This window comes from Lepidochelys kempii, chromosome 1 (assembly GCF_965140285.1).
Source record: "Lepidochelys kempii isolate rLepKem1 chromosome 1, rLepKem1.hap1, whole genome shotgun sequence".
NCBI classification, from domain to species: Eukaryota; Metazoa; Chordata; order Testudines; family Cheloniidae; genus Lepidochelys; species Lepidochelys kempii.
In genome coordinates, this window is record NC_136380.1 from 212476551 (window position 1) to 212501488 (window position 24938).

A 24938-nucleotide genomic window follows, 5' to 3' on the forward strand; every position below is an offset into this window, starting at 1 on the left:
ATTTGTCATAGAATGTTTCCCTTTTGATTAGTCCTGAGCGGGTGTCTGAGTGTGCCCACCCCACCCCAAGGCACTACTCCGATCACTTGGACGCTGTGCCCAGGGTAATTTTGAGGGTATTCACAGTTTGATGGTTGTTCAAATACTGTGTTATTTCCTTGAGACAAATACTTCACTTCCTGTCTTTAGATGGAGTGAGTGAGGGGAGTAATAAACTGTAGCCCAGTTGGCTCAGGCCATCCGAAAGAGTTCATTTCATTACTGTTTGCCATAAACAAAAAGCAGCCAGTTAAGCATCTAGCCAATAGAGGGCTTCTGAATGCTTAGCAGACTGGTAACAGACCTGACATCCAGAGGGCAGGGGATCCTTCTAAGGGAAAGAGACAGAGGTATGTGTGTGAGAATGGAGCAGCAGGCCGGAGACAGCTTGATGTTGGCTTCAGAGGGAAGGCTAGATAGCAGGCAGCCTGAGAGCTGCAACAAGGAGGCTGGATGAGAGCCAGGTGTCTAGCAGAGAAGCAGGCTGTGACTGGCTGAGGGCCAGCAACACCACACAGGAGGAGCCCTCTACAAACACGAGGCATGAGACTCTCACTATCTGGATGACAAGAGAACAGTGCAAAGGGGCTCCCACCAGATGATGGGCCAGTGGGGTCTGCAGGCCAACTCTTAATTACCTCCAAGAGAGGGATGGACTAGAGGAGCAACTAGGGGTTAAAGGAGATTAAAACAGAAGAAGGCTCTCTTACAGCATCAGCCAAGAAGCAGGGTGAGCTGTGAAGGGGCACTGCTTACCCAAGCCAGGGGGAAGAGGGAGAGCTCCCTCTGCATTTAGCAGAGGAGGGGGAGAAATGCCCCCACCCCACTTCACTTCAACCCCTGTGGACAGCCCATTACCTCTCTACTGGACTGCAACATCCATTAATATACATGTTTAAGCCTTGCACCTAGTGTACATGGACTTTTTCTTGTCTCCAAACCTTAGTAAAGAATCCTCCATTGCTCACGCAGAATGTGAACGTGGTGTGTGGAGCAACTCTAGTGCTGGCCACTGAGTGTGCTGTCCGATCCCTAGAAGGAGCGGGGGTACCACAGCCCAACAGTGACAATACCTGAGGAGGAATCCAGTGCTTCCCATAGGAATATTTTTGTGGGGAGGTGGTAAAAGAAAGCAAAACAAAAACAAAAGAAAGTGGCCTCTCCATGGGACAGTCCAACGTGTGTCTCTCCTTTGCAACAGGCTGCAGAAACGCCCCCTTACAAAAATGGTAGCCACCCAGCAAACAGCAGATTCCTGGACATGCAGAACTGCAGCACAGAGGAAACAGGAGTTGCACGTAGCAATTACAAAGATAGATATACCACAGGAGAATCTCTTCCCATAGTCTCCCGGCCCCCCAAACTCCATATGTGGAGCTGATAGACTCACAGAAGGAGCAAAAGGCATTTCATTTGGCTTTTGCCAAGCTCATTGTGTCTGCTCTAATTGTGGGACCCTCACTGCTTATCAGAGATATGCATGCACAAAGCAAACACTGCTGGAATGAGCTGGGGTGCTAGCAGCAGTGAGATGAAACCTTCTTCCAGACTCACCAACTGATTGGGCCCACCAGCCTTGAAGGTGAGGCAAATAAATGCAGGGATACCCAGATACCATGTTTTCATAATGGCTTTTCTGAGCCTAACCATGATTTAGCTTCCTGTTTCTGCCACGGAAGCAAGTAGAGGACATTTCTTGTCCTAGCTAGCTCCTTTTGAGGTTATTTCCTGTTCAGATATATGTTTAATGTTATTTCCTGTTTGGATGGATTTGTTCTGAGGTAATTTCCTGTTTGATATATATTTTACCACGGAATGGTGTGTTCCTCTCTCCTCATTTTTAAGCAGTGGATTTCAGGGGTTCACACAGGGCAAGATTAAATCAAGATGGGTCCCTAGGCTTTTCCCCACTTGTGGGTACCCTTGGGCCTTGCTCCTGCACTATAGCTATGGCCTCTACCCTCCTTGGGGTGTCAGGGACCATCCGCACAAGAGCGATCTGCTGAATTGGTGTTTGACCCACTAGCACTCCTCTTTGGGAAAACTGGGGCCTCCCCTGTCTCTAGACCATCACCCCCTTTCTTCAGACAGGCAATACATGACTGGTGCCTCCCCATACTGGAGGGGCACAAGGTAAATGTGAGGACACATGATCGCCCCACATGTCTTCCCTGCCTAGTGACCCCTCCCGCCCTGAACCCAGCCCAGGGCCACAGCACTCTCCCCATTCCACATTATCTGTGAGGGGCTGGGCTCTCTGCGCCGCTCCAGTGCATGTTTGGCTGCTCTCCCTGGCAGCTGCAGCTCCGTCCCACTCCCCGCCTGGCTGCCAGGGAGAGAGGCTGAATGTGCCAGGGGTTGGGGTGGGGGAGAGGCACAGGGAGAGGAGGATAGAGTCCCTCTCCTTCCCTGCCTGCATTTGACCCCCCCCCCATGCTGCCCCACGCGTTGCCTCTGCACTGGAGGAGGAAGGACTTAGCTCCCACTGGTCTGCATATGGGGCCTCCGCTGACACCACACCAGCAGTCATGATGAAGTGGCTGCTGTGAGAGTCCCCACAACACAGAATTCCTGGCTGGGGCATTTTTTCACAACCATGAGGGCTAGAAATACATGTACTTCAATGAGAGCTGAGACTGTGCCCTCATCACTTGACTAGTGCCTATGCCTTATTCCAGACCCAATTTTACCTCAGCCCCTTTGGATATTTTGGAGGTGTCCAGGAGGGAGGAATGAGAGAGAGATTATGGACATACACCCCACAAGCATTAGTGATAGCGGGTTGGTGACAAGCTGTGACACTTGGTCTAATTTTGTCACTCACTCTCCCTTTTCTTTCCTCTTGTCTTCTGTCTGTCTGTCTCTCTTCTGTCTCTTCCACCAGTAGCAGCCGTATTATTACACTGATGTCCTAACTGTGGGCTGTGCTGTGGGGGTTGGCTGCTGCTTCGGGACACCACTTGGAGGCAAGTGGCTGCTCCCCTTCCTCTGCCTTTCCTCAGGATACCTTCGTCCCCGACCCCCAATTCAATTACCATTCCCTGTAGTTTCAGCCTCACCCACACTCATTCCCTGTTATGTCCTCCCCACAGAGAGATACCCTCCATCAGCAAGAGACTCTGCCCTCTCACTTTTGCCATCCCTTCAACTCTGCCTCCTTTGCAAACTCTTTTTGATCCAAACTTGATGGGAGCAGTGGCCAAGGATGGCTGGACGGGATTCTAGACATTCTGGGGAGATTTCCAGTATATGTCCAGGTGATAACATCTCTGTTTTATCTAGGGGTGCTCTTCAGCATTGAGGTTACTTCCACCTACTTTGCCGTGCGCAATTACTGGCGTGGTTTCTTCGCAGCCACATTCAGTGCCTTCATCTTCCGAGTGCTCGCCGTGTGGAACAAGGATGCAGGTAAGGCTAGAACCATGACCTCTGTGTCTGGTGCATAGGCCTCTATTATCTACTTCATCTCCAATTTTTCCCCAAATCCAGAAATACAGTGGGGATGTGACATTTCCTCCACCATTTTCCTTGCATACATAACAGGCAAAGACAGGGAAGGAAGCGGGAGAATGGCAAACTTTTGTCACAAATTAGCTAACTCCCTGATTCCTCTGAGGCCTAGGTGTGTCTGGGGTTACCCAAAAAATTCACCATGCAGATACATGAGTCCCCAAGAACTGGGGGGATCCTTGAGGTGAGAATTCACAGTTGGTCAATGTAATGTGGGGCTGCATACACAGAGGCATGCCATCCCAGAGCAGGGAGGTGACAGTATTTGCAGCCTCACACTGGGAATGCTGTGCTCTGGTTGGGTACCTGTCAAGCAGAAAGGTAACAAATTGGAGGGAATTCAGACAAGTGCAATAACCAACTGATTAGGAGGCTGGAAGGACTGATTTATGAGGAAAGATTGAAAGAGCAAAATATACTGGTTAATGATGATGAAAAAGGACAAAATAACTCTACAGGTAGCAGAAGAGGGTAAATGCATTCTCATGCAGACACAAACACCACAGGGGGTGAGGCTTGTTCAGGATGGTGCAGGGAGGTAAAGGGAAAGTTTCAGATATTGCAATAATGGAGACAGAGAGAGATTAAGTAGCTGGATATGAGGAAAATATCTTCTAATGTTGAGGGGTTGTTAAACTGTGCATGGTCCATCTAGTCCAGTGTCCCATCTCTGACAGTAGCCAGGACCAACCGCTTCAGATGAAGGTATAAGAGCACTGCAGTGTGCAGATCTGCCCCCCCACATTAGGCCTCATCCTAGTCCCTAGTAGTTAGAGACTAAATTAGGGCCTGAAACATGGGGTTTAACATCCCTTCCAATACTTACTGTCATTAACTATGATAACCCTGGATATTCTTGTTAATCTTGTCCAGTCTCTTTCTGAATCTTACTAGGTGCTTGGCTGCAAGTACTTCCTGGGGCAGTGATTTCCACAGTGTAATCCCACTTTGGGTTGGAAAGTATTTCCTTTTGTAGTTCTGAATTTTCCACCTTTCAGTGTCATTGAATGTCGCCTTGTTGTTGTGTTAAGTGACAAGGAGCATAGAAGTTCTTGCTCTACCGTCTCTAGACCAGTCATAGACTTTTATCATGTCCCCTGTTATTTGACTCCTTTCTAAGATAACAGTCCCAATCTTTTCAATCTCTCTTCATACAAGAATTTTTCCAGGTCCTCAATCATTCTCATTGCTCTTCTCTGAGCCCCCTCTAGCTCTTTAATATCCTTTGGAAATGAGGTGACCCGTGCTGAAAACAAAATCCAGATGAAGCTGTACCATGATTTCTATCAAGGCATTATAATGTTCTCCATATCATTCTTCATCCCATTCCTTATGCATTCTAGCATCTTGTTTGTTTTTTTGATTGCAGCTGCACATTAAGAAAACGTCACCACTGCTGTCTATGAGACCTGGGTCCCCTTCCTGAGTTAATACAGTTAATTTAGAACCCTATACTGTGTATCAGCTTAAATTTTTCCCTCCACTGTGTGTTACTTTGCATTAATCCACACTGAATTTCATTTGCCACCATGTTGCTCATTCCCCTAGTGTGTTTAGGTCTCTCTGAAGTTCTTCCCAGGCCTCTTTGGTCCTGACTAACCCAAATAACTCTCATCTTCAGATTCTGCTACTTTATTACTCATCCTCTTTTCCAGATCATTAATATATTAAACTGAACAGAACCTATTACAGAACCTTGTGGCCCCCACTGTTAATCTTTAGCCATGATGAAAATGGACCCTTTACTCCTACTCTTTGCTTTCAGTCTCATAGCCAGTTTTTTCTCCATGAGAACACTTTGCCTCTTACCATATTGTGCAGGACTAAATAAATTATGTCAACCGGCCCCTATTTTACTGACATGTTCAAAGAATTCTAAGAGATCAATGAGACATGACTTGCCTTTGTAGAATCCATGCAGGTTACAACCTGTCAGATCATAAACTTTGTTATTGTTTTTAATGATCATTTCAACCAGTTTATGGATCTGAGGCTCACTGGGTTGTCATTCCCCAGAGCACCTCTAGAACCTTTTTAAAATATAGGTACATTTGCTACTCTCCAATCTTTGGAAGCAGTGGCTGTTGTTAATGAGAGACAGTGTATTTTTTATTAACAACTCATCTACTTTATCTTTAAACTATTTCAGAACTCTTGGGTGTAACCATCTAAGCCTGGTGATTTATTGCCTTTGAAATTATCAGTTTGTCCCAGCACCTCTTCTCTGACACCTCAATCTCTGAGACCTCATCTCTAATGTTAGGAAAGAGAAGGTCAGGGTCAGAATCTCCCCAACACTCTCAGCAGCAAAGACAGATGCATCTTACCTTCTCAGCCAAGTCCTTATCTTCCTTAATTTCTCCCTTTAACTCCTGGGGGTGATCAAAGGGACCCACCAATTCTTTCTCCAGTTTTCTGCTTCCCATATACTTGTTTTTACACCTTCAGCTATTTGCTCTTCAAACTCCATTTTAGCCCTTCTAATTTCCCTCCCACTTAATGCCTGCTATAGTTTGTTTTCCTGTTTACTGGCTTCACTAGGGTCAGATTTTCAAATTTTGAAGGATTTTTGTTTGGCTTGGATAGGCTCTCAAGCCTTGCCTGAAGCTATATTTGTTTACTCCTTGCCTTCCTGGTTGTCTTTTTGTTCAACGGTGCACATGTCTTCTGAAAGTACTAATGTTTCTTTAAATTGCATCCATTCCACCTGGAGGGCTTTCACCTCCTTTGCTTTCAGCTTTAGGGCCTTTTGACTAACCATTTCATTTATTGAAGTGTTCCTTTTTAAAGTATAGTGTCACTTTTTGGTACCTTACTTGCCGCTGGGATGTTGAGCCTTATTATACTGTGGTCACTGTTACTTAAGTCTGGTCTACACTGTGGGGGGAGGGGGAGAATCGATCTAAGTTATGCAACTTCAGCTACGTGAATAACGTAGCTGAAGTCGGCATACTTAGATCTACTTACTGCGGTGTCTTCGCTGCAGTAGGTTGACTGCTGATGCTCCCCTGTTGACTCTGCCTATGCTTCTTGCTCCAGTGGAGTACTGGAGTTGACGGGAGAGCGCTCGGTGGTTGATTTATCGCGTCTTCACTAGTGAAGACGCGATAAATCGACCCCTGCTGGATCGATCGCTCCGGAGGTAAGTGTAGACATGCCCTTAGTGACTCATCTACTGTCACTTCTTGAATTAGCAACTCTGTTTCATAAGAGTAAGCTGAGAATAACCTCTCTTCACTTGTGGTCTAGAACTAGCTGTTCCCAGAAGCAATCACCCCAGTGTCAAGAAATTGTTTCTCTAAATTTGGTCATGTTGTGCTGTTTGACCAGTTTATATTTAGGTAGCTAAAGTCCCCCCATTATCACCATTTATTAGGTTTTCCTGCCTCTGATCTCTCTCCACATTGTGCACTCAATTTCCTTTGCTTCATCTGGAGGCCAGTAGTACATTCTTACATCTTGGAATTTGAGATTTAAAATCCTAGAGATTTTAAAATCCTAGAGATCCTAGAGATTTAGCTGTGTGGTTCTGTCCACTCTACATTTGTATCTCACCATATTCTATGGAAACCTTCAGTCACAAAGCTACTCCCGCACCTCTTCAGCTTAGTTTGCCTTTCCTGTATAGTTTATAATCAGATATTGCAGTATCACATGAATTTTTGTCATTCCAACACGTTTCCGTAAAGCCTATTGTATTAAAATCCTCATCTGCTGCAAGACCTTCTTAGTTCACTGATTTTAGCTTTTGAACGTCTTGCATTAGTATGTAGATGTTTATAGTTTTAACTCTTGGGTAGGTGCCTCCAAGGGAAGAAGTGGTAACCCCATCACTTGAGTCATTTAAAACTAGAGTGGAAAACAGTGAGGGTGTGGGAGCAGAAGGTAGGAAGGGGCTGATGGATAAGATGTGACCTAATTGGTCTCTTCCCTCTTTGATTTCTATGACTGTGATAATTCCTTCTGTACCTCTTATGAGAACTGGGTAAATGCAGTTCCCAGAGAGGAGCCCAGCTTTGTCCCCATGAGGTGATCTTGTCAATTTGTGACAGGGATGATCTTATCAGGGGCTGACTGAAATGCAGTGAATAGAAAGGAAAAATCCCATTTATCTTCTGAGGATAAGAAACTATTCCCAAGCAGAAAACTTTGACAAACTGAGGTTAGATTGAAAGTACATCACTTCCATTAACCCTCTACCCTCCATCTCCACACAAATTAAAAGAACATTAAGGGTTTGCACCAAGTTAAAGCTGTCTGCACACACTTAATTTGGTGTGTGCATTGCCATGCAGTCTTTAATTACACAAGCCCATGCTGCTATTTCCCCACAGATCCTATCTCATATTCTCATTCAGTATGCAGACTGTACTTTCTCACACTTTCCCCCCCCCCCCTTCCCGTCTCTTGCTCTCTCTTCTCTCACGCAGTCACCATCACGGCCCTGTTCAGAACTAACTTTCGAATGGATTTCCCCTTTGATCTGCAGGAGCTGCCAGCCTTTGCTGTGATAGGGTAAGTCCAAAGGGACTCAACAAATTGCAGTGCTAAACTGATATCAAGCTGACCCCATTGCAAATCTTCATATAAAATGGAATGACAGTCTGTTTAGACCATAAAAAGAAAAGGAGTACTTGTGGCACCTTAGAGACTAACCAATTTATTTGAGCATGAGCTTTCGTGAGCTACAGCTCACTTCATCGGATGCATCCGATGAAGTGAGCTGTAGCTCACGAAAGCTCATGCTCAAATAAATTGGTTAGTCTCTAAGGTGCCACAAGTACTCCTTTTCTTTTTGCGAATACAGACTAACACGGCTGTTACTCTGAAACCTGTTTAGACCATAGGACTCTTTCTGGAGGCTTGCCCTTAGAGATATTGCAGAACAACCATGTTTGAATGAGCATGGAAACCCAGTCCCAGTTCTTCGACTGCTCACAGGGTCTGAGCCCAGAGCCCATTCGAAGAGTGCAGAAATCCAGTTCAGGTTCTTCACCTTCTTTTGGGAGGCTGCACCCAAATCCATTCTAGGGGGGTATAGAACTGCAGTGGAATTTTCAAAAGCACCTAATGTCTGCACTTCAAGCTGGTGGCGTACCTTCCAGCATGAGGGGATATATCCATGCTAGGTCTGATTGAGCTAGCACACTAAAAATGGAGTGTAGCTGCAGGCACAAGCGATGGGAGGGGCTAGCTGCTTGAGTACATATGTACTCGTTTGAGATGCTAGGCATATACTGGGGGCAGCTAGCCTCTCCTACTGCTCATGTCCATCAGTGCTGGAACTAGAGGTGCTGAAGTGGTTTCCATCATATACAGGGTTTACACTGGGGTTCAATGGCTCTCAGCACCCCCACTACACAAATTGTTCCAGCACCTCTGGCTGTGCCACTGTGGCAACACTCTATTTGTAGTGCACTAGCTCTGATATGTCTATCCAAGCTCGAATTTACACCTCCAGCTCACAGTGTGGACATACCATAGTGAGCTAGGAACACGAGTCCCACTGAAAGTCACTTAGGCACTTTTGAAAATCCCACCCATCCAGTTTGTTCTCCTGCTTCTAAGGCTGCCTTGCAAAAGTCCACTCACTTACTGACTGTAGGTGAGTCCATTTGTTTGGGTGGGCAAGGGGAAATTGCTTTTTAACTTTGAAACTGTAGGACTGTGACAGCTCCTGCAGATGTCTTTTGAGCTGCCTCAGACTGTAGTTCTGTTCTTCTCCAGCACCACCCCTCCGGGAAAGGGGTGTACTGATGGGACACTAAAAAAACCCTTCTGAAGCTGAAAAGGAGTGTCAAATATCACAGCGATCAGTGTGGTATAAAGGGAGAGAGCGACCTCCCCTGGGGGAAGCCAGGTGCCACCTTGGAACTCACAAAGCTCATTGCAGCATAGCTCTAATCCTCCACCCATTTAGAAATGCATTTCCCCCACTCTAGCCAGCATCTTTCCTCACTTTCAGGAAGCACAAAGAAAGACACAAGTCCATGCAACATGAGTGAACAGATTTTGTTTTCCTGGGCTTGTAAATGTACAAGACTGTTCTAAGAGGAGCACCGCCTCCCCTCAGTGCCAGGGTGGTGGGGAGGAGAGCACAGAAATCCACGTCAGATTAGAGAGAGCACACCTGAATCCACCAAAGGGAATTTCTTTTCTATTAAAACCAGAAAATGAACCAATGTTACAAACATAGTGTAGACAACACATGTGATTTTATCATGTCTTATGCTGTTTGGCACTTCTGTTAAAACACCAGGTCCTGGAGTTATGTGATTTCACGAGAATTTCAGCTTTCATTGAAACAAAGTAAGTTTCTAGCCATTGTGATTTCAAAGAAAAGCTTGAAAAGGCACCTGAGTGCACGTCAAAGGCTCCAAAACTGGAAGGCCAAGAAATACAGCTCCCCTGTTTATTGTTTAAAAATCTCATGATTTTTAAGCCAATCTCAAGATTTTTTGGGGCCTGACTCATGAGTTTGAGTGCTTGGGGTTGGCAGTAAGATTACATTTTCCTTGTGGATATACCCAGAAAATATTTTAGAGCTTGGTTAAAGGTCTGGTTGTAAAAATATTTCTCTCTTGAGTAAAGGCAGCTGGTCAACATTTTCTGAACAAAACTCTTTTTAATTGAAAAATGGTTTTATTTTAAAAATGAACATTTTGGTGAAAGTTTCCTCATTAGGGTTTTTCTTCTTTTGAAAAATATGGACAGATGCTGTATGTGAAACACTCAGTTGCTGGTGTTTTTGTCTTTGTTTCTCTGTCGGGCTGTTGGTGTTTGTGATGTGGCAGGTGTGGCCCGTGCAGCTTGGCCAGAGGTTTTTGTGGCCTGTGCAGCCAGTGAGGCCCAGTGGTTGGTTGTGAGTAGTTTTTGTTCCCATTGCCAGTTTTGATTGGTGGGGCCAGTCACATGGCTGGAATTTTTCAAAATGACATGTATCTTTTTGTCATTTTTCAATTTTGAAATAAAAAATAATATTTGGAATGGCTGAGTTGGAAATTAAAAAGATAAAAAATTCTATAGAAAATTTCATAAAATGAAAAATTCATCAATTTTGAAAATGCATGCAATGAAAAGTGAGTTCTTGACGATATCTTGTGGCAATGAATTCCCCAGCTTAATTATGTGCTGTGAAAACAGTATTTCCTTTTACCAGTTTCCAGCATGTTGCCTTTTAACTTCATTGGGTGAATGAGATGCAACCCTGTCTCTCAGGTTACATTCCCTGGTCCTGATTACAGCAGGAAGTACAGAGGCAAATGCTAGCACAGAGAGTCCGTCACACTTTTTGGTAAAATAATGAATAATTAGGAACATAGGCTTCTGTTCAGCAAAGCACTTAAGCATGTGCTTTCCTTAAAGCACATGAGTGGTACCATTACTTTGCTGAATCAGGGCCAGAGTCTCTGTATACTCTGTATGATTGTATTTCCTGGTCCAATCTGACTTCTCAATTCTTCTGGCCAGATTGGTCCTCCACCTTGACCCGGATCCCCTCTTTCATCCCCCCATTGGATCTATCAAACTCTCATAGTTTCTTATACCTCGCCCATCACCCTGGTATCTGAGCAACTAGTCAGTTGCTCGTACACATAGCTACAATGATGTGCAGTGTGGTTGGTCTCCATCTTGGTAATGCCAAGTGGAACCTCTGACAAGTCTTATATCCCACTGCTGAGCAAAAGCGGTATCCCCTCCATTGCACCGGATCCCTGCAACCAACGTAACACAGACTGACTGTGGGGTTTCCCTATGGGGTGTGTGTGCCTCCAGAAAGCATCTTTGGAGGCCTTTGTAACAGATGGCACTCTCCAAAAAATAAATAAAAAGCTGGAAAGCAGCAGACAAAAGACTAGAACACCCTTGGAAGGTTCCTGTGGCACTCAGGACTGGGGCGTCCCTTTCTAACACATGTTCTGGATCCCCTTTTGGACATGGGAATGTTTAAGATATAAAGTGGGGGAGAAGGGAGTTATAATACGTTTTTTATCCCTTTACCAGAAACCCCAGTGACATCAGTAAGTGGCTGCTCTGACTGAGATACGCAGCCTTAGGTGCAAACTTTGATTCTGCCCATTTGTTGCCATTTAAAAGGCAGGTGAATATCCATATGTGAAAAATACTTAGACTTTATTCCCTGGTGGATAAATGGCATTTTGTGGGTTGTGCTTCATGTTACTTTATTTCATTTCCTCCACTTTAGGATCTGTTGTGGGTTCCTTGGAGCCTTTTTCGTTTACCTCAATCGCCAGGTGGTTCTGTGTGTCCGACGGCATACAGCTCTGAGCCGATTTCTCACCAAATAGTGAGTGTGCTTGAGCAGCAGTACTCTGCCTTAGAGGCCATTACCCTTCCTGACACTGGATAATACCTGTGGAGTTAGGTGCTACTCAACATCAGTAAGAGTATCAGAATCTGGCCCTAAGAGTCTAATTCATGATAAAATATTTTTATCTGCAGGGAAGAAAATCTCTTCTGGGCTGAACGTTTGTCTTTACAAGCCATAAATGGCTTCTTGGTCCAGGAGAGACAGTCTAACAACCCCCTGCAATTTTTATTAGGAGGAGAAAATATAACTGGTTAGAAAGGAAATGTTCTTAAAGTAGAAAATCAATAATTTCTTCATAACAGCCACAGTTTATTTTTAGAATATATCAAAGAGAAAATGCCAGTTGAAATCTGACCCAGTATTTCAGTTTTGTAAAACAGACATTTATAAAATTAGGGCTGACAGAAATGTTTCCATGTTAAAAAAAATTCCAGTGAAAAAGTGATTTTTAAAAAAACAATTAAACACTGCCTTACATCAACCCAAATATTGCATCCCTGAGAACAAACAGTGAAACTGATTCTGTTGATGTTCTTTGTCCCAGCTGAAAGCCATATTAAAAAGAAAGATAACAAAGAGCTTTAAAATAATGACATTTGTGCAGGACATTTTGAAATATCTTTCACCTCTAATAAATCCTAAATTATTATTACCAACACAGAGAAAGAAACATGTCTGTTTGCAACATGTGTGTTTTAAGTGAGCATTGTTCATTTAAAGAATAAATAAAATATTGTATTGCCTCCTAAAATTTTTAAGGTCCTTACCCTCTGAGTTGCTGAGTGGCCTCAACAGCTAGCAATTTGCAGGTCTGAGTAGTGAGGAGCTCCTAGTTAAAGGAAAATAGTGACATTTCCCTTTGAGTGTCAAAAGAACTGGATTAATGATGTGGAGGCAGAATTTTCTTTCATTCATTATGGAGCCTTTTGCTGGGGTACCATCAGAACAATCTAAAATATGACAAAGTAAGTGTAAAAGGAGAGCAGAGCCCGAGAAGCAAGTATTTTAATTTATATCTGTGAACAACTTTTCCATAGATTCATAGAGTTTAAGGCCAGAAGGGACCATTACATCATCTAGTCCAGAGGTGGGCAAACTACGGCCCATGGGCCGCATCCGGCCTGCTGGACCGTCCTGCCTGGCCCCTGAGCTCCCAGCTGGGGAGGCTAGCCCCTGGCCCCTCCCCTGCTATTCCGCCTCCCCCGCAGCCTCAGCGTGCCACCAGCGCCCTGGCTCGCCGCTCCTGCCAGGCAGCGCAGGCAGTGTGGCTGGCTCCGGCCAGGCCGTGGGGCTGCGAGCTCCTGCCGCTCTGAGCAGCATGGTAAGGGGGCGGGCAGTGTGTGTGTGTGGGGGGTTGGGTAAGGGGTAGGAGGTTCCGGGGCGCAGTCAGGGGATGGGGAACAGGGGGCGTTGGATAGGCATGGGAGCCTGGGGGGCCTGTCAGGGATCGAGGGAGTCAGGGGACAGGCAGCAGGGGGGGTTGGATAGTGGGTGGGGTCCCGGGGGGTGGTTAGGGTTGGGAGGTCTCGGGAGGGGGCAGTCAGGGGACAAGGAGCAGGGGGGTTGGATGGGTCAGGGGTTCTGAAGGGGACAGTCAGGGGGCGGGAAGTGGGAGGGGGCAAATAGGGGGCAGGGGCCAGGCCATTTGGGGAGGCACAACCTTCCCTACCGGGCCCTCCATAGAGTTTCACAACACAGATGTGGCCCTTGGGCCAAAAAGTTTGCCCACCCCTGATCTAGTCTGATCTCCTGTATGTCACCCAGTTATTCCTGTATTGAGCCCAGTAACCTGTGTTTAATACTAAAAGCTGCATGAGAGGAATTCAGAAAAGTGTGATGAATAACAATAATATCTTGCACTAAAATCATATTTTTGCCCAAAGGATTCCATTGCCTCAACTTTACATCTCAGCTAAGCAACATACTTCCCTTTAGCATCATACTGGGCCATTGGGATCAGTGCTGATTCAGTGGGGAGAGCACCCTCCCCACTACTAAGCCACCCACCCCACTGCCTGCAGCACAGCGACCCCTAGCACCACACTGGCACCTTGGGGTCAGTGCTGGCTCAGAGGGGAGAGCATCCCCTAGTGAGTTATTCTCTGTAGTCTGTCTAACACCTTAGTTGTTGACTCTTCTGCAAGCATTATGAACATAAGAACAGCCACACTGGGGCAGAACAATGGTCCATCTAGCCTAGTATCCTGTCTTCTGACAATGGCCTGTGCCAGATGCTTCAGAGGGTGTGAACAGAACAGTGCAAATTATTGAGTGATTCCCCAGGCCCACCTCTGCTTGTATGATCTGACATAGTCACAGCCAAGGAAATAAGACTGCAGGAAAAGAACATAATATTACAGTTTGTTAAACTTCTTTCTTTCTTGTTTCAGCCACCTTGTATACCCAGGAGTTATAACCTTCCTGATAGCAACAGTGACCTTCCCGCCGGGGTTCGGGCAGTTCATGGCTGGAGAGGTAAGAGTAGTTATAAAGGAGTAAATGTGTAATCCTGAAAGAATCCCCAAATCAACAAACACACACCATGGTGAGTAAGAAGAACTCTGAGGTTCCCCTTCCTGAGCAGGAGGCAGGGAGAGATTTAGGAAGAGTCTGACCTCTCCTGGGCTGGAAGGAGAGATTTCTCTGAGAGTAATAATCTCCACGCTCCCCTTCAGGCAGATCTGGGGAGGGTCCCTCCATTCCCACCTAGGGGGTTTAGGCGTGGAAATGTAACCCCTTGAACACTAGAAGAGATTAAATAGATTCTCCTCCATCCAAAGCCCTCTCTCTTTTCTGAGCGGGTTAAGGTTTAACGCTTCATATTCTAGGAGGAAATATCCAAAGAGAATCAAATGTGGGGATCCTCTCTCCTCTCTGGTGGGGACCCTGGGTATAACATTGACCCCATTTAATCTTTTGAGACTCACTGACTGTTTTCTTGTCTTCTTTCCTTGAAGCTGATGCCCAGGGAAGCCATCAGCTCCCTGTTTGATAACTACACCTGGGCAAAGCACATGGGGGACCCACAAATCCTAGGGAAATCTGCCATTTGGATCCACCCCAAAGTCAGTGTCTTCGTCATCATCCTGCTTTTCTTCGTCATGAAGGTAGGAAGCCCACCCATCCTGACCTGGCAGTGTGTCGCCCCTCTTGTGGGGGTCAGAGCTCTTGACACCACCCTGCTGTTTGTAAAGTGCTTTGAGACCTGCTGATGACAAAGTTCTACCTGAGAGAGGAGATTGAAACAGAAAGAGATTTTCTACTCCAGTGACCAAAATAGGAACTAGCAAGAATGAGATTTCCTTACAGAAAAATAATGATGAGGACAAACTGTGTGTTATCCTGGGGGAAGGAAGAGAGACAGCATCCCCCAGATCAGGACTGGACAATAATGGCCAGTGGGCACAGGGGTCCCAATATACCATCCTGGGCAGACTGTATGTACTTCCAACGGACGCTAACAGGTTCTGCTTCTTTGGTAATGCTGGGATTGCTTGTCATTGCATGCAGATAAAGGGTTAATTATTTGAACTGAGAGATGGTGGGCAATGGGGAGTAGCAGTGCAGTGTACATCTGATCTGCAATGCAAGAAGTGTATCCTTCTAGAGTCATGTGAATGTTCCCATATAGTTTTATAGGTCATTCCTGCCTCTAGAGTCTTTGCTGATGTGACAAACTGCTAGAGTGGCTGTTTCAGGCTGCTTATTTTGGTGTTGGTTTGTGTTAAAGAGGAGCAGACCGCACAAAGAAGCCCTGCCTCTGTGGCTCTGGGCAAAGGTTGGGCCTGATCATGGGTCGTGCGTGAACCAGCCCCACACCTTCCACCCAAGGCCCTGCCCCTTTGCCCCCCCTCCACCGCAGACACCGGCTCCAGGCCCAAAGGAGTGCCAGGAGGGCGAGCGGTGCGCAGCCCCAGCTTCCCCAGCTCCAGAGCATGAGCAGCCCCAGCCCCGGAGTGCCGGGAAGGCGGATGATGCGGCCCCAGCCTCCCCAGCTGGAGCACTGCGGGCTGAAGGACTGGAGCCGCACACAGGGAGCAGTGGTAAGCAGGGGCTGGGGTCACACCTGGCTGTTTGGGGAGGCAAAGTCTCCCCCAGTCTATGCGATCCATCGCCCATGGGCCTGATTCTGCACTGCATTGCACCTTGGTCCCAATACTCAGCTGCATATGGGCTGAGTTTGGTACTGCTCAGTGGAAAGGGAGCAGAGCTGGTTGTACTCCTCTGTTGCAGCTTCCAGATTCTGGGACCAGCCAAGAACCAATCAGGTCCTCTTTGTTAGAGTAGCCACAGGGCTGCTGACCCAAGGGCCCACTGCAGCAGCCAAGAATAGCCAGAGTGTGGAGGTGCTCAGGCCATGGATACTCACCCCTAGCATGTCTCTACACTAGAAGCTGTAGAGCTGTTCTGCTGGCTCCACACCACTTGGAGGTTCTCCATCTGCTGGGGGTGTAGCTGGATATACTAGCTTTATGGCCCTTTTACATCAACTACTCTGCACAAAGCTACCCTTGAAAGGCATTCAGCAACTACATGATGCAGAGTGTGTCACACCCACTTTCTGAAGCGCTTACTGACTTTCAGCTCTCCTAGAGGAAATTCAAGGTGTTGCTCTCTGGATACCATAGACAGCGCCTCTCTCCCTAGGAACTGTACCACTTCAACAGCTGAGATCTGCTGGGCCACACCTGCTGAGAATCCCTTGATGTGAGCTGTCTGGGGATGGGTGGCAGAGTTCTCTGTGGAGTCATCAATGGTAGAATTCACTCACCCTTTTAATCTGATGAAGGCCAAGTGTGTTGGCTGTCAGGGCATGGGACAAGGCTGGTCTGTTTCCTGAAGAAGGTGACTGTGAGATCAGCTAGGGAGAGGTTTAGGGGTGCCCAGTTCCAGCATGATAGTTTGTTGTGGCTCTCCCAGAGGTTGTGGCCTGCACCATTTTATAAATAAATAAAACTTCCTGCAGCATGGGGGGGGCCCATCTCTATGGATCAAAGGGAAAGTAATTTTCCAAGTTCAGCCCATTCCTTATGGATTAGCTTCCCTAGCAGCACAACAGTCACTGGGAAGCTCTGTGCAGTAGACAGTCTCTGGGAGTGATGGTGGTTTGCATTAATTCTTCCCACTCTCCTTTGCTCCCCACATTCCCAGCTGCCCTTGGCTTCCTTGCTGAGTCTGTCAGATTCCCCAGAAGGCATTTCCTCATAAGCAGGCAGGCTGGAGGATGTGGTGCAGCTGCAGGAGATGCTGTTACCACACACTAACTGTGACCCCATATCCCTCTGTCCTAGTTCTGGATGTCTGTCGTCGCCACTACCATGCCGATACCTTGTGGAGGCTTCATGCCTGTTTTTGTACTGGGTGAGTGTTAACCTCCTTCTTGGCCTTCTCAGAGAGAAAGAGAGAGAGAGAGAAAGAGGGAGAGAGAGAGAGAGAGAGAAATTATCATTGACAGGGAGACAGAGAGAGCAAGCTCACAATGGTGTTTCTAAGAGGGAATTCGGATCATGGCTCCCACAAGCTGTCTATGAGGAGCTTCATTAACAGTCCAGTTGCCCAGCCTCTGACCTTCAGCTCCTCTTCCTTTCTCCCCAAACTCACAGATGCTGATCTGGAAATTCCTGCAGTTTCTCCACATAATGGACTGTGCACAGTAAACAACAGACATACTTACTAGATAAATCAGACACAGGGTCAGGACTTGAACCCTGACACTTCAGTTCCAAAAACTCAGGTCCCTGCCTCTTGAAGAAAAGCTCCCCTAACTAGTACTAATAGTAGGTCCCCTGTCCTCTCTGTGGGCCCAGCTACAAGACAGCAACATCCAGCCTTCACTCAGAACCAGTACCTTACAACCTCAGCCATGGATTATCAAGTGATTCATGACAAGTGGTTGATGACTGATTATTGATTGTTAATCCTAAAACAGAAAAAAAACTATGTTAAAGTGTCATTTGTACTGAGAGTACATATTAGTTCAGTAGAACCTCAGACTTACGAACACCAGAGTTACAAACTGATCAGCCAACCACACACCTCTTTTGGAACTGGAAGTACACAATAAGGCAGAAGCAGAAACAAAAGAAAAACAAACAAAAAAGCAAATACAATACATGTTAAATGTAAACTACTAAAAAAATTTAAAAAGAGAAAGCAGCATTTTTCTTCTGTATAGTAAGAAAGCTGTATCAAGTCAATGTTCAGTTGTAAACTTTTAGAAGAACAATAATGTTTTATTCAGAGTTACGAACATTTCAGAGTTATGAACAACTTCCATTCCTGAGGTGTTCATAACTCTGACGTTCTACTGTAATTTAGAGTAAAATGTTGTAATTATCCAAGCAATTATCCAACAATTAAAATGTTGTAATAACCAAGCATTGCAATCCCAGGAAATTCAGTTATGGTTGCACTTAAAAGATATCCAAACATGGCTGGACTCGCACAGTTTGGACACCCAAAGAACCCTTAACTTTGCACTATATGGACATCATGCAAAATATGATCCAAAACCCAGTTTTGTCCAGTCTGGGACCACAGACTCACAGTAATCATAATTGTATGGTCATTGCATGGTGTCACTACAGGGCAGAGTTAAGGTTATTTGAGTGCCTTAACTGTGCATTTTCAGACTTGAACATATTTGGATTTATTTTAAGTGTAAACTTAACTCTAAATTTCCTGGATTTGTATTTCTGTGTTTTGGGATAAATACACCCTCCCTGGAGTGGTTTTTGTCCTTTTATTACTGATACAAAATCTCTACCTTAACTCCGTCATAATGTAGTTTTTGTTTTAACATATAAGCACTGGTAAATTACCATATGGCTTTTATCGGCAGAAGAGCACAGCCATTTTGGGTGGATGGGTGTTAATCACTGACTTCATGTGATGCTTTCCAGGGGCTGCATTCGGCCGTCTCATTGGTGAAATCATGGCATCACTCTTCCCTGATGGGATCCTCTTTGATGGCATTGTTTACAAAATCTTACCTGGAGGATACGCCGTCATTGGTGAGTCTCTTTTTTCTTTTTTCTATCCCTCCTCCATGAATCCCCTGGTCTGCATGACACTGTCTTTCCTCTTCCCCCACAACTGGGAAAGGTGCAGCAGCCCTGACAGGAGCAGTGAGCCACACTGTCTCCACAGCAGTGATCTGCTTTGAGTTGACGGGTCAGATCTCCCACATCCTGCCCATGATGGTTGCCGTCATCCTCGCCAACATGGTGGCCCAGAGTTTGCAGCCCAGTCTCTATGACAGCATCATCCAGGTGAAGAAGCTGCCTTACCTGCCTGACCTGGGCTGGAATTACATAAGGTGTGGTACCACCAGTGGGGATTGGGGAGAGGAGGGAGAACACAGCAGAAGAGGGTCTGGCAATGGGAAATGAAGGGGGATAGGCTAGGCCACAAAGAAATGGAGCAGGGATGGGGGGTGGCAGACACATAAATAGAGTGGGATGAGGCAGAGAAACAGCGGGAGGGCAATAGAGAAGGAGGTGATCATCCATGAGGGGCGGGAGCAGAACCATGCCTTAGTAGAAACCCAGTTGGTTTGTGGATGGTCTCACTTCCCCTGTAGTTACTCCCACATGCAAGTATGTATCTGGCTGTATAAAGCACACACCTGAAAGGAGCTCCTGTTTTGCTTTCCTCTTTGGGAAGCTTTTCTTTTAGACATATTTGAATGGTATGTTAACCCCTCTCTTTATTTTCTTTGTTCCTCTAGCAAATACAATATCTTTGTTGAGGATATTATGGTCTGTGATGTGAAATTCATCTCCTCTACTTGTACATACCAGGACCTGCAGACCCTGCTTCAGAGCACCACTGTCAAGACCTTGCCTCTGGTAGATTCACCAGGTACGCAGTATGGGGAATCTGACCTTTTCTGAAGCCTTCCTTGTTTGAAAGAGTCTGTCTCCAGAGGTATGTAGTTTGGAAGATAGGGAACCAGCCTGGGAACCCAGTGATGTGACCCTAGCTCTGCTGCTGATTTGTTGTATGACCTTGTCCGAAAAAACACCACCATCTCCATTCCTCAGTTTCCCTATCTGTAAAATGGGAATGATCATGCTCCTTATCCACGTGGATAAAGTGCTTTGAGATCTTTGGATGAAGAACATGATTAGTTTTCTGCTTTGGTTGGAATGGATGTCAATTGGCCATTGTGGTAGAGACACAGGATTTGGCTGTAATGCCACTCGGGGGATTCTCTGCTGAGGCTGTTGGAGAAGACAGACCCTGTTGTTCTCTCTGGCTCTGTAGCTGCCTTTTCTCACCACACAGGGATTCCCCTGTCACAGAAGAGACTGGTGACTATAATACCTCTAGTTGTCTGGGAGGGAAAAAACTCAGGCCTGAGCACTTTTGAGAAGAAGGGATTGCAAGGAGGGTTTCACAGCTGGGAGTGGGATAGGCATTTGTTGTGCGGGTTGTGAGGGCAGCTTGGCAGGGTGGGGCACTGGGGAGTGAGTGGGTGAGGGCAGAAAGCGGGAAGGAGACTTTGGCCAAAAGTTTTGGCTGCAGGGATGGCTGTTGTATTTCAGAAGGAGGCTGATCTGATTCATTGTCAGGCAGAGATGGGGCTCAGCAGCAATTCGGACTTGTGGGAGGTCAGTTGGCTGGGGTGTCATGTCAGGGCCATCTGTTGGGTAGCAGAAGGGAGAAGGAGTCAGGAGTGTTTTGTAGAGGCCTCGAGCTGGGATGAGTATGAGGAGGACCTCTTGCCACACCATCTTTGGGATCCTCAGGGCTAATGTGGCCAGTTTGGGCAGGGAGTGTTGGCCCACACACATCCTTCGACTGGCTCCCCATGTTATCTCCTCCTGCAGAGTCCATGATCCTGCTGGGCTCAGTGGAGCGGTCAGAGCTGCAGGCTCTTCTCCAGAGGCATATTGGCCAGGAACGGCGCCTGCACATCATCAAGGAGATGCAGCAGAAGCTGGCTGAGGCGCCCTATGACGGGCACAGCAAAGGCCAGTGGGCAGCCATGCCCAGTTGGAAACGCGAATCTTTTGCTTTTGTGGATGAGGATGAGGATGAAGAGGAGAAGGCTGAGGTAAGGAGGGGAGGAGCGAGAGACTGAGGTGGGGAGATGAGGGGGAGAGAGAGAGTGAGCCCTGGTCTACACTAGAAACATGTCTGTATAACTCCGTTGCTCAGGGGTATGGAAAATCCACACCCCGAGTGACGCAGATATACTAACTGAACTCCCAGTGTAGACAGCACTATGTCCCTGGGAGGGATTCTCCCATTGCCAGCATAGCTACTGCTGTCAGGGAGGTGGAGAACCTACACTGAGGGGAGAGCTTCTCTCGACAGCGTAGGCAGAGTCTTAACTACATGCTACAGCAGCACTGTATGCGTACACGAGCCCTGAGAAGCAGAGAGGCACTGGGAAAGGGAGGGAAAGGAGCTATTCAGGGTGATTCTTGTTTTATTTCCTTTCCTTCTGTAGCCACCTCAGCAACCCTCTCCTGCTCCCAGTCACCCTGAGGAACCCAATGGCCCAGTGGCGCCTCATAAACCAATGCCAGAAACACTGGGGCCCCAGGAAACCCCAGGTATTGTGACCTCCAGAGTGCCCCAGCTTGCCACGTCCCAGTCAGCACTGGGAAAGCCTCACTGCCTATTGCTTGTGTGAGTGTGAGGGGCTGAGGCTAGAGCTGGCTGGAAAATTTTCACTGGAAAAACTATTTCAAAATTATTTTTTCACCAAATTGTGTCAGTTTTGACAAAATTTACTACAGAATTTTTTCTCAAAACAAAAATGTTTTTGTTTCATTTTGAAATTTTGTTTCAAATGTTATTTTTTTCATTTTTACATTATTTTTGCTTTTCTTATAGTGTGTCCTGACATGTCCATATGAATAGTACATGTAATGCACTACTGTTATTAACATGTCATAATATAATAGTGGAGCTAGTTTATTTTTAAAAGTAGCAGCTGCTCTTAATGATTTTAACAATATTATGCACAACTACTACTGACGTCAGGAAGTAAGGTAAAAATTGCATACAGATGAAAAATAAAATAAAATTCAAAATGAAAATTTGACATTTGAAATGAAGATTCACAGTTCCAAAACAAAAATCCAAAACTTTCTGAAATGCACATTTTCCAAAATGGACATTGTATAGAAATTTGTTTCATGGGGAAAGCACACAAATTTTGAATATATTTGTTTTGTTCCAATTCAGAATGAAAACAAATTTCAAAATGTGGAAATTTCTTGCAAAATGGAAATTGTGAGGTTTGACCAGCTGTAGCTGAGACACTGTGTCTGTTTGTATGAGTGATGATGGGGAGGTGCTGGCTGCTGTGAGCTTATCTGCTCTCCGCATGTTAAGGGGATTGTGTTGAAATACTATCTGCAATGTGCCTTGTTACCATATACTATGAGCATGTGACTTCCTCTGTAGCCTTTTGTAGACTCGTGGTAATGTGGACAGATCAGGCTCACCAAGTCTGTCTCCCTCACATTGCAGGACTCATCACACCGTCTTTCTCACTAATATCTCTTCTAGCCAGCTCTAGAGAACCTGTGGTGAAGTTGCCACCACCACTTGCCCACCTGCTCCACATTGTCCTGCCTGTGAAGACTCTTGTCCTGACATCTTATCCTACATTTTCATCCTTAATAGCTTAGACTATCTCCTTAGTGCCATCTCCTGAGGCTGAATGGCCTCCCTGCCCCACATATACACACATCTTTACTTATCCAGCTCCGTCTGTGGGGTGTATGTGCAGTGACATATTGTCTTCCCCAGTTTGGAACCATATGAGCTGAGCTCTCCTGACTCTAGTCACGTCTCTCCTCTGATCCCTGAATCACATTTGTTGCTCCATGTTGTAGTTTCTCTCTGTGCCTCCTGTGCACAGAGAGAGCCTAATGGTGGCTAGCTCCTGAGGGTGAGCAAGGAAGGCAGGGCTCCTGGCTAGTGTTTGTAGCTGTCCAAAAGGGAAGAGGGGAGTTGGGACCATAGTCTCACTCTCCACCCTACCCTGGCCAGTGGAGCTGGCTGGCCAGGGAAGAGAGCACTTCCTTGCTGCACTCCATTGGGGTGTAGCATTGGGCACAATCCCCTTTCTGCAGCACCACCAATGTGGGCCAGTGCCTTTAAGGCACAATAGGGTCCCTTATATGCTCAGTGTGGTTGCAGAGCAGTATACCAGCTAATCCCCCTACTTACCAGATGGCAAAGGTTTACTTGTCTGAGGAATAGTCACCCCAAGGAAATTGGGTGGGGGGGCATTGCTTGAGCCATTTTAAACAAGGCTAGACAAAGCCCTGCAGAATAGATTGCAGGGAGCCATCCTGAGGTGGCAGGAGGAAGAGGGGATGGAGCAGATGTGCCCGAACAGGGCTTTCCCCTCCCTCATTTTTATTCCTGGGTCACCATCAGCTTAAAATCTGCGTATCAATATCAGCTCTCCTCTCTTCTTGTTCCTATCAGGATGAATAATCCATGGTCCTTTCCATTCCCAGCCTCAGGCCCATGGTGTTATCCTTGACCCCTCTCTCTCCTACACCCCTCACATCCAGACTGTTGACAAATTCAGCTGCTGCTTTGTCTATGATGGCATCTCCAGATCCCATCCTGCCCTGTCTGTCCCTGCTGCCCAAACCACATTCCTGCCTCTGCCACACCCTTTTTGCTCCCCTCTAATTTAACCAAAATGCTGCCAGACTCCTGTTCTTCACCCACCACTCTGACATCATCACCCCTCCTTTACGAGTCCTCTCAGGGTCTCTACAACCCTTTCTGTGTGAACAGCATGGCACTGGGACCTTGCACGTGGGTGACCCTCTGCTTCTGGCCCCTTCTTGAAATCATTGCTCTCTGGATAGCCACCTTCCAAGGCTCTCTCTTTGCAGAGTTAGTTCCCCTCAGTAGGTAGGGGATATTGCATGGATTAGTGTGGTTGATTCCTGCCTGTCTCAGATCTTGCCCCATCAGCAATGGAATAGTGTATTCTGACTGGCTGGACCCTTTCATACTAACACTGAATTCTCCCCAGCCTGCCTTGGGCGAGGCCTGGTGCCTTGTGTTTAGTCTCTCACTTGTCCTCGTTTTTTCTCCTCTTTGTTCATTCTCTTCCTGCAGCCAGGAGTTTCTGGAGCTTGAGGCAGCTGATCCAGCAGCTTTTGTGTCATTACAACCGGCCACCAGAGATGGAGAGTGTTGCCCAGGTTAGGGACCCAGAGAGCTCACCTGCACAGTAATGAGGGAGGGAAGGTGAAGGAAAGAAGGCTCCCTCTGAGAGGTCTTGGTCATAGGGTGGGGGCAGTGGTGTCAGAAAGGGAGATGCATGAATGATGCTGAGTGTCATGGCGTCACTGGGCCAATGCTCTGGAACTACTCCATATGAAACCAGTCAGGACTCTGGGGTAGCATGCCTCCTCTCTCTGAGCATACTGTTGCCAGGGCAAGAAGCTTACACAGCTTCGACCTTCCTGGGTTTGACCTCGGAACATTCAGCATCCCCTTCCAAACTGTGCACTTCCCACAGCGAGTCCGCCTGGGCGGGGAAGCCAGAGGTCCTGTACTCCAACTCCGCAGTCAGCAGTGACTCTCAACCAGCATAAAACAGTATAAAACAGACTTTATTAGTCGACAGGAACACAGCGTAGAACAGAACTTGTTAGCACGGAAATCAGTGACTTTCAGCCAAGTCCATCTTGGGGGAATCCTGGGCCAGATGCCCTGGACTCCCCGCTCCAGTCCCTCCAAGCAGATCGGCCAGCTACCAGCGACCCAACCTCAAAGACCCCCATTGCGCCTCTTCCTGGTCTTTGTCTCACTTTCCAGGCAATGTGTCACCTGGTTGCATTCCCCTCCTGGGGCTCAGGTTACGAAGGGCACCGGCTACGGGCTGGCAGCTGGAGCAGCCTCACCTGCTTCTGAGGGTCTCAGTCAAAGTCCCACCACCTAGGCATTGGTGCAGCACAGAGGGAAACTGAGACACACACAGTATTCATGAAAAACAGTAAGACTCACATAGGCTCACAGACCACATAACAAGGGAAAATCCCCTCTTTGTTACACTGAG

At 46.7% G+C, this 24938-nt stretch overlaps 1 protein-coding gene across 1 annotated transcript in view; it reads left to right on the forward strand.

The window, feature by feature from the left end:
- CLCN1 (chloride voltage-gated channel 1) overlaps positions 1-24938 on the forward strand; it is a 53258-nt gene that overhangs the window by 24830 nt on the left and 3490 nt on the right. The window contains exons 7-17 of the mRNA XM_073331061.1: positions 2927-3005; positions 3322-3447; positions 7980-8064; positions 11756-11857; positions 14272-14356; positions 14839-14988; positions 17173-17242; positions 18784-18894; positions 18986-19199; positions 19611-19744; positions 20716-20942. Coding sequence (XP_073187162.1) covers positions 2927-3005; positions 3322-3447; positions 7980-8064; positions 11756-11857; positions 14272-14356; positions 14839-14988; positions 17173-17242; positions 18784-18894; positions 18986-19199; positions 19611-19744; positions 20716-20942 — 1383 coding nt within the window. The remainder of the gene's footprint in view (positions 1-2926; positions 3006-3321; positions 3448-7979; positions 8065-11755; positions 11858-14271; positions 14357-14838; positions 14989-17172; positions 17243-18783; positions 18895-18985; positions 19200-19610; positions 19745-20715; positions 20943-24938) is intronic.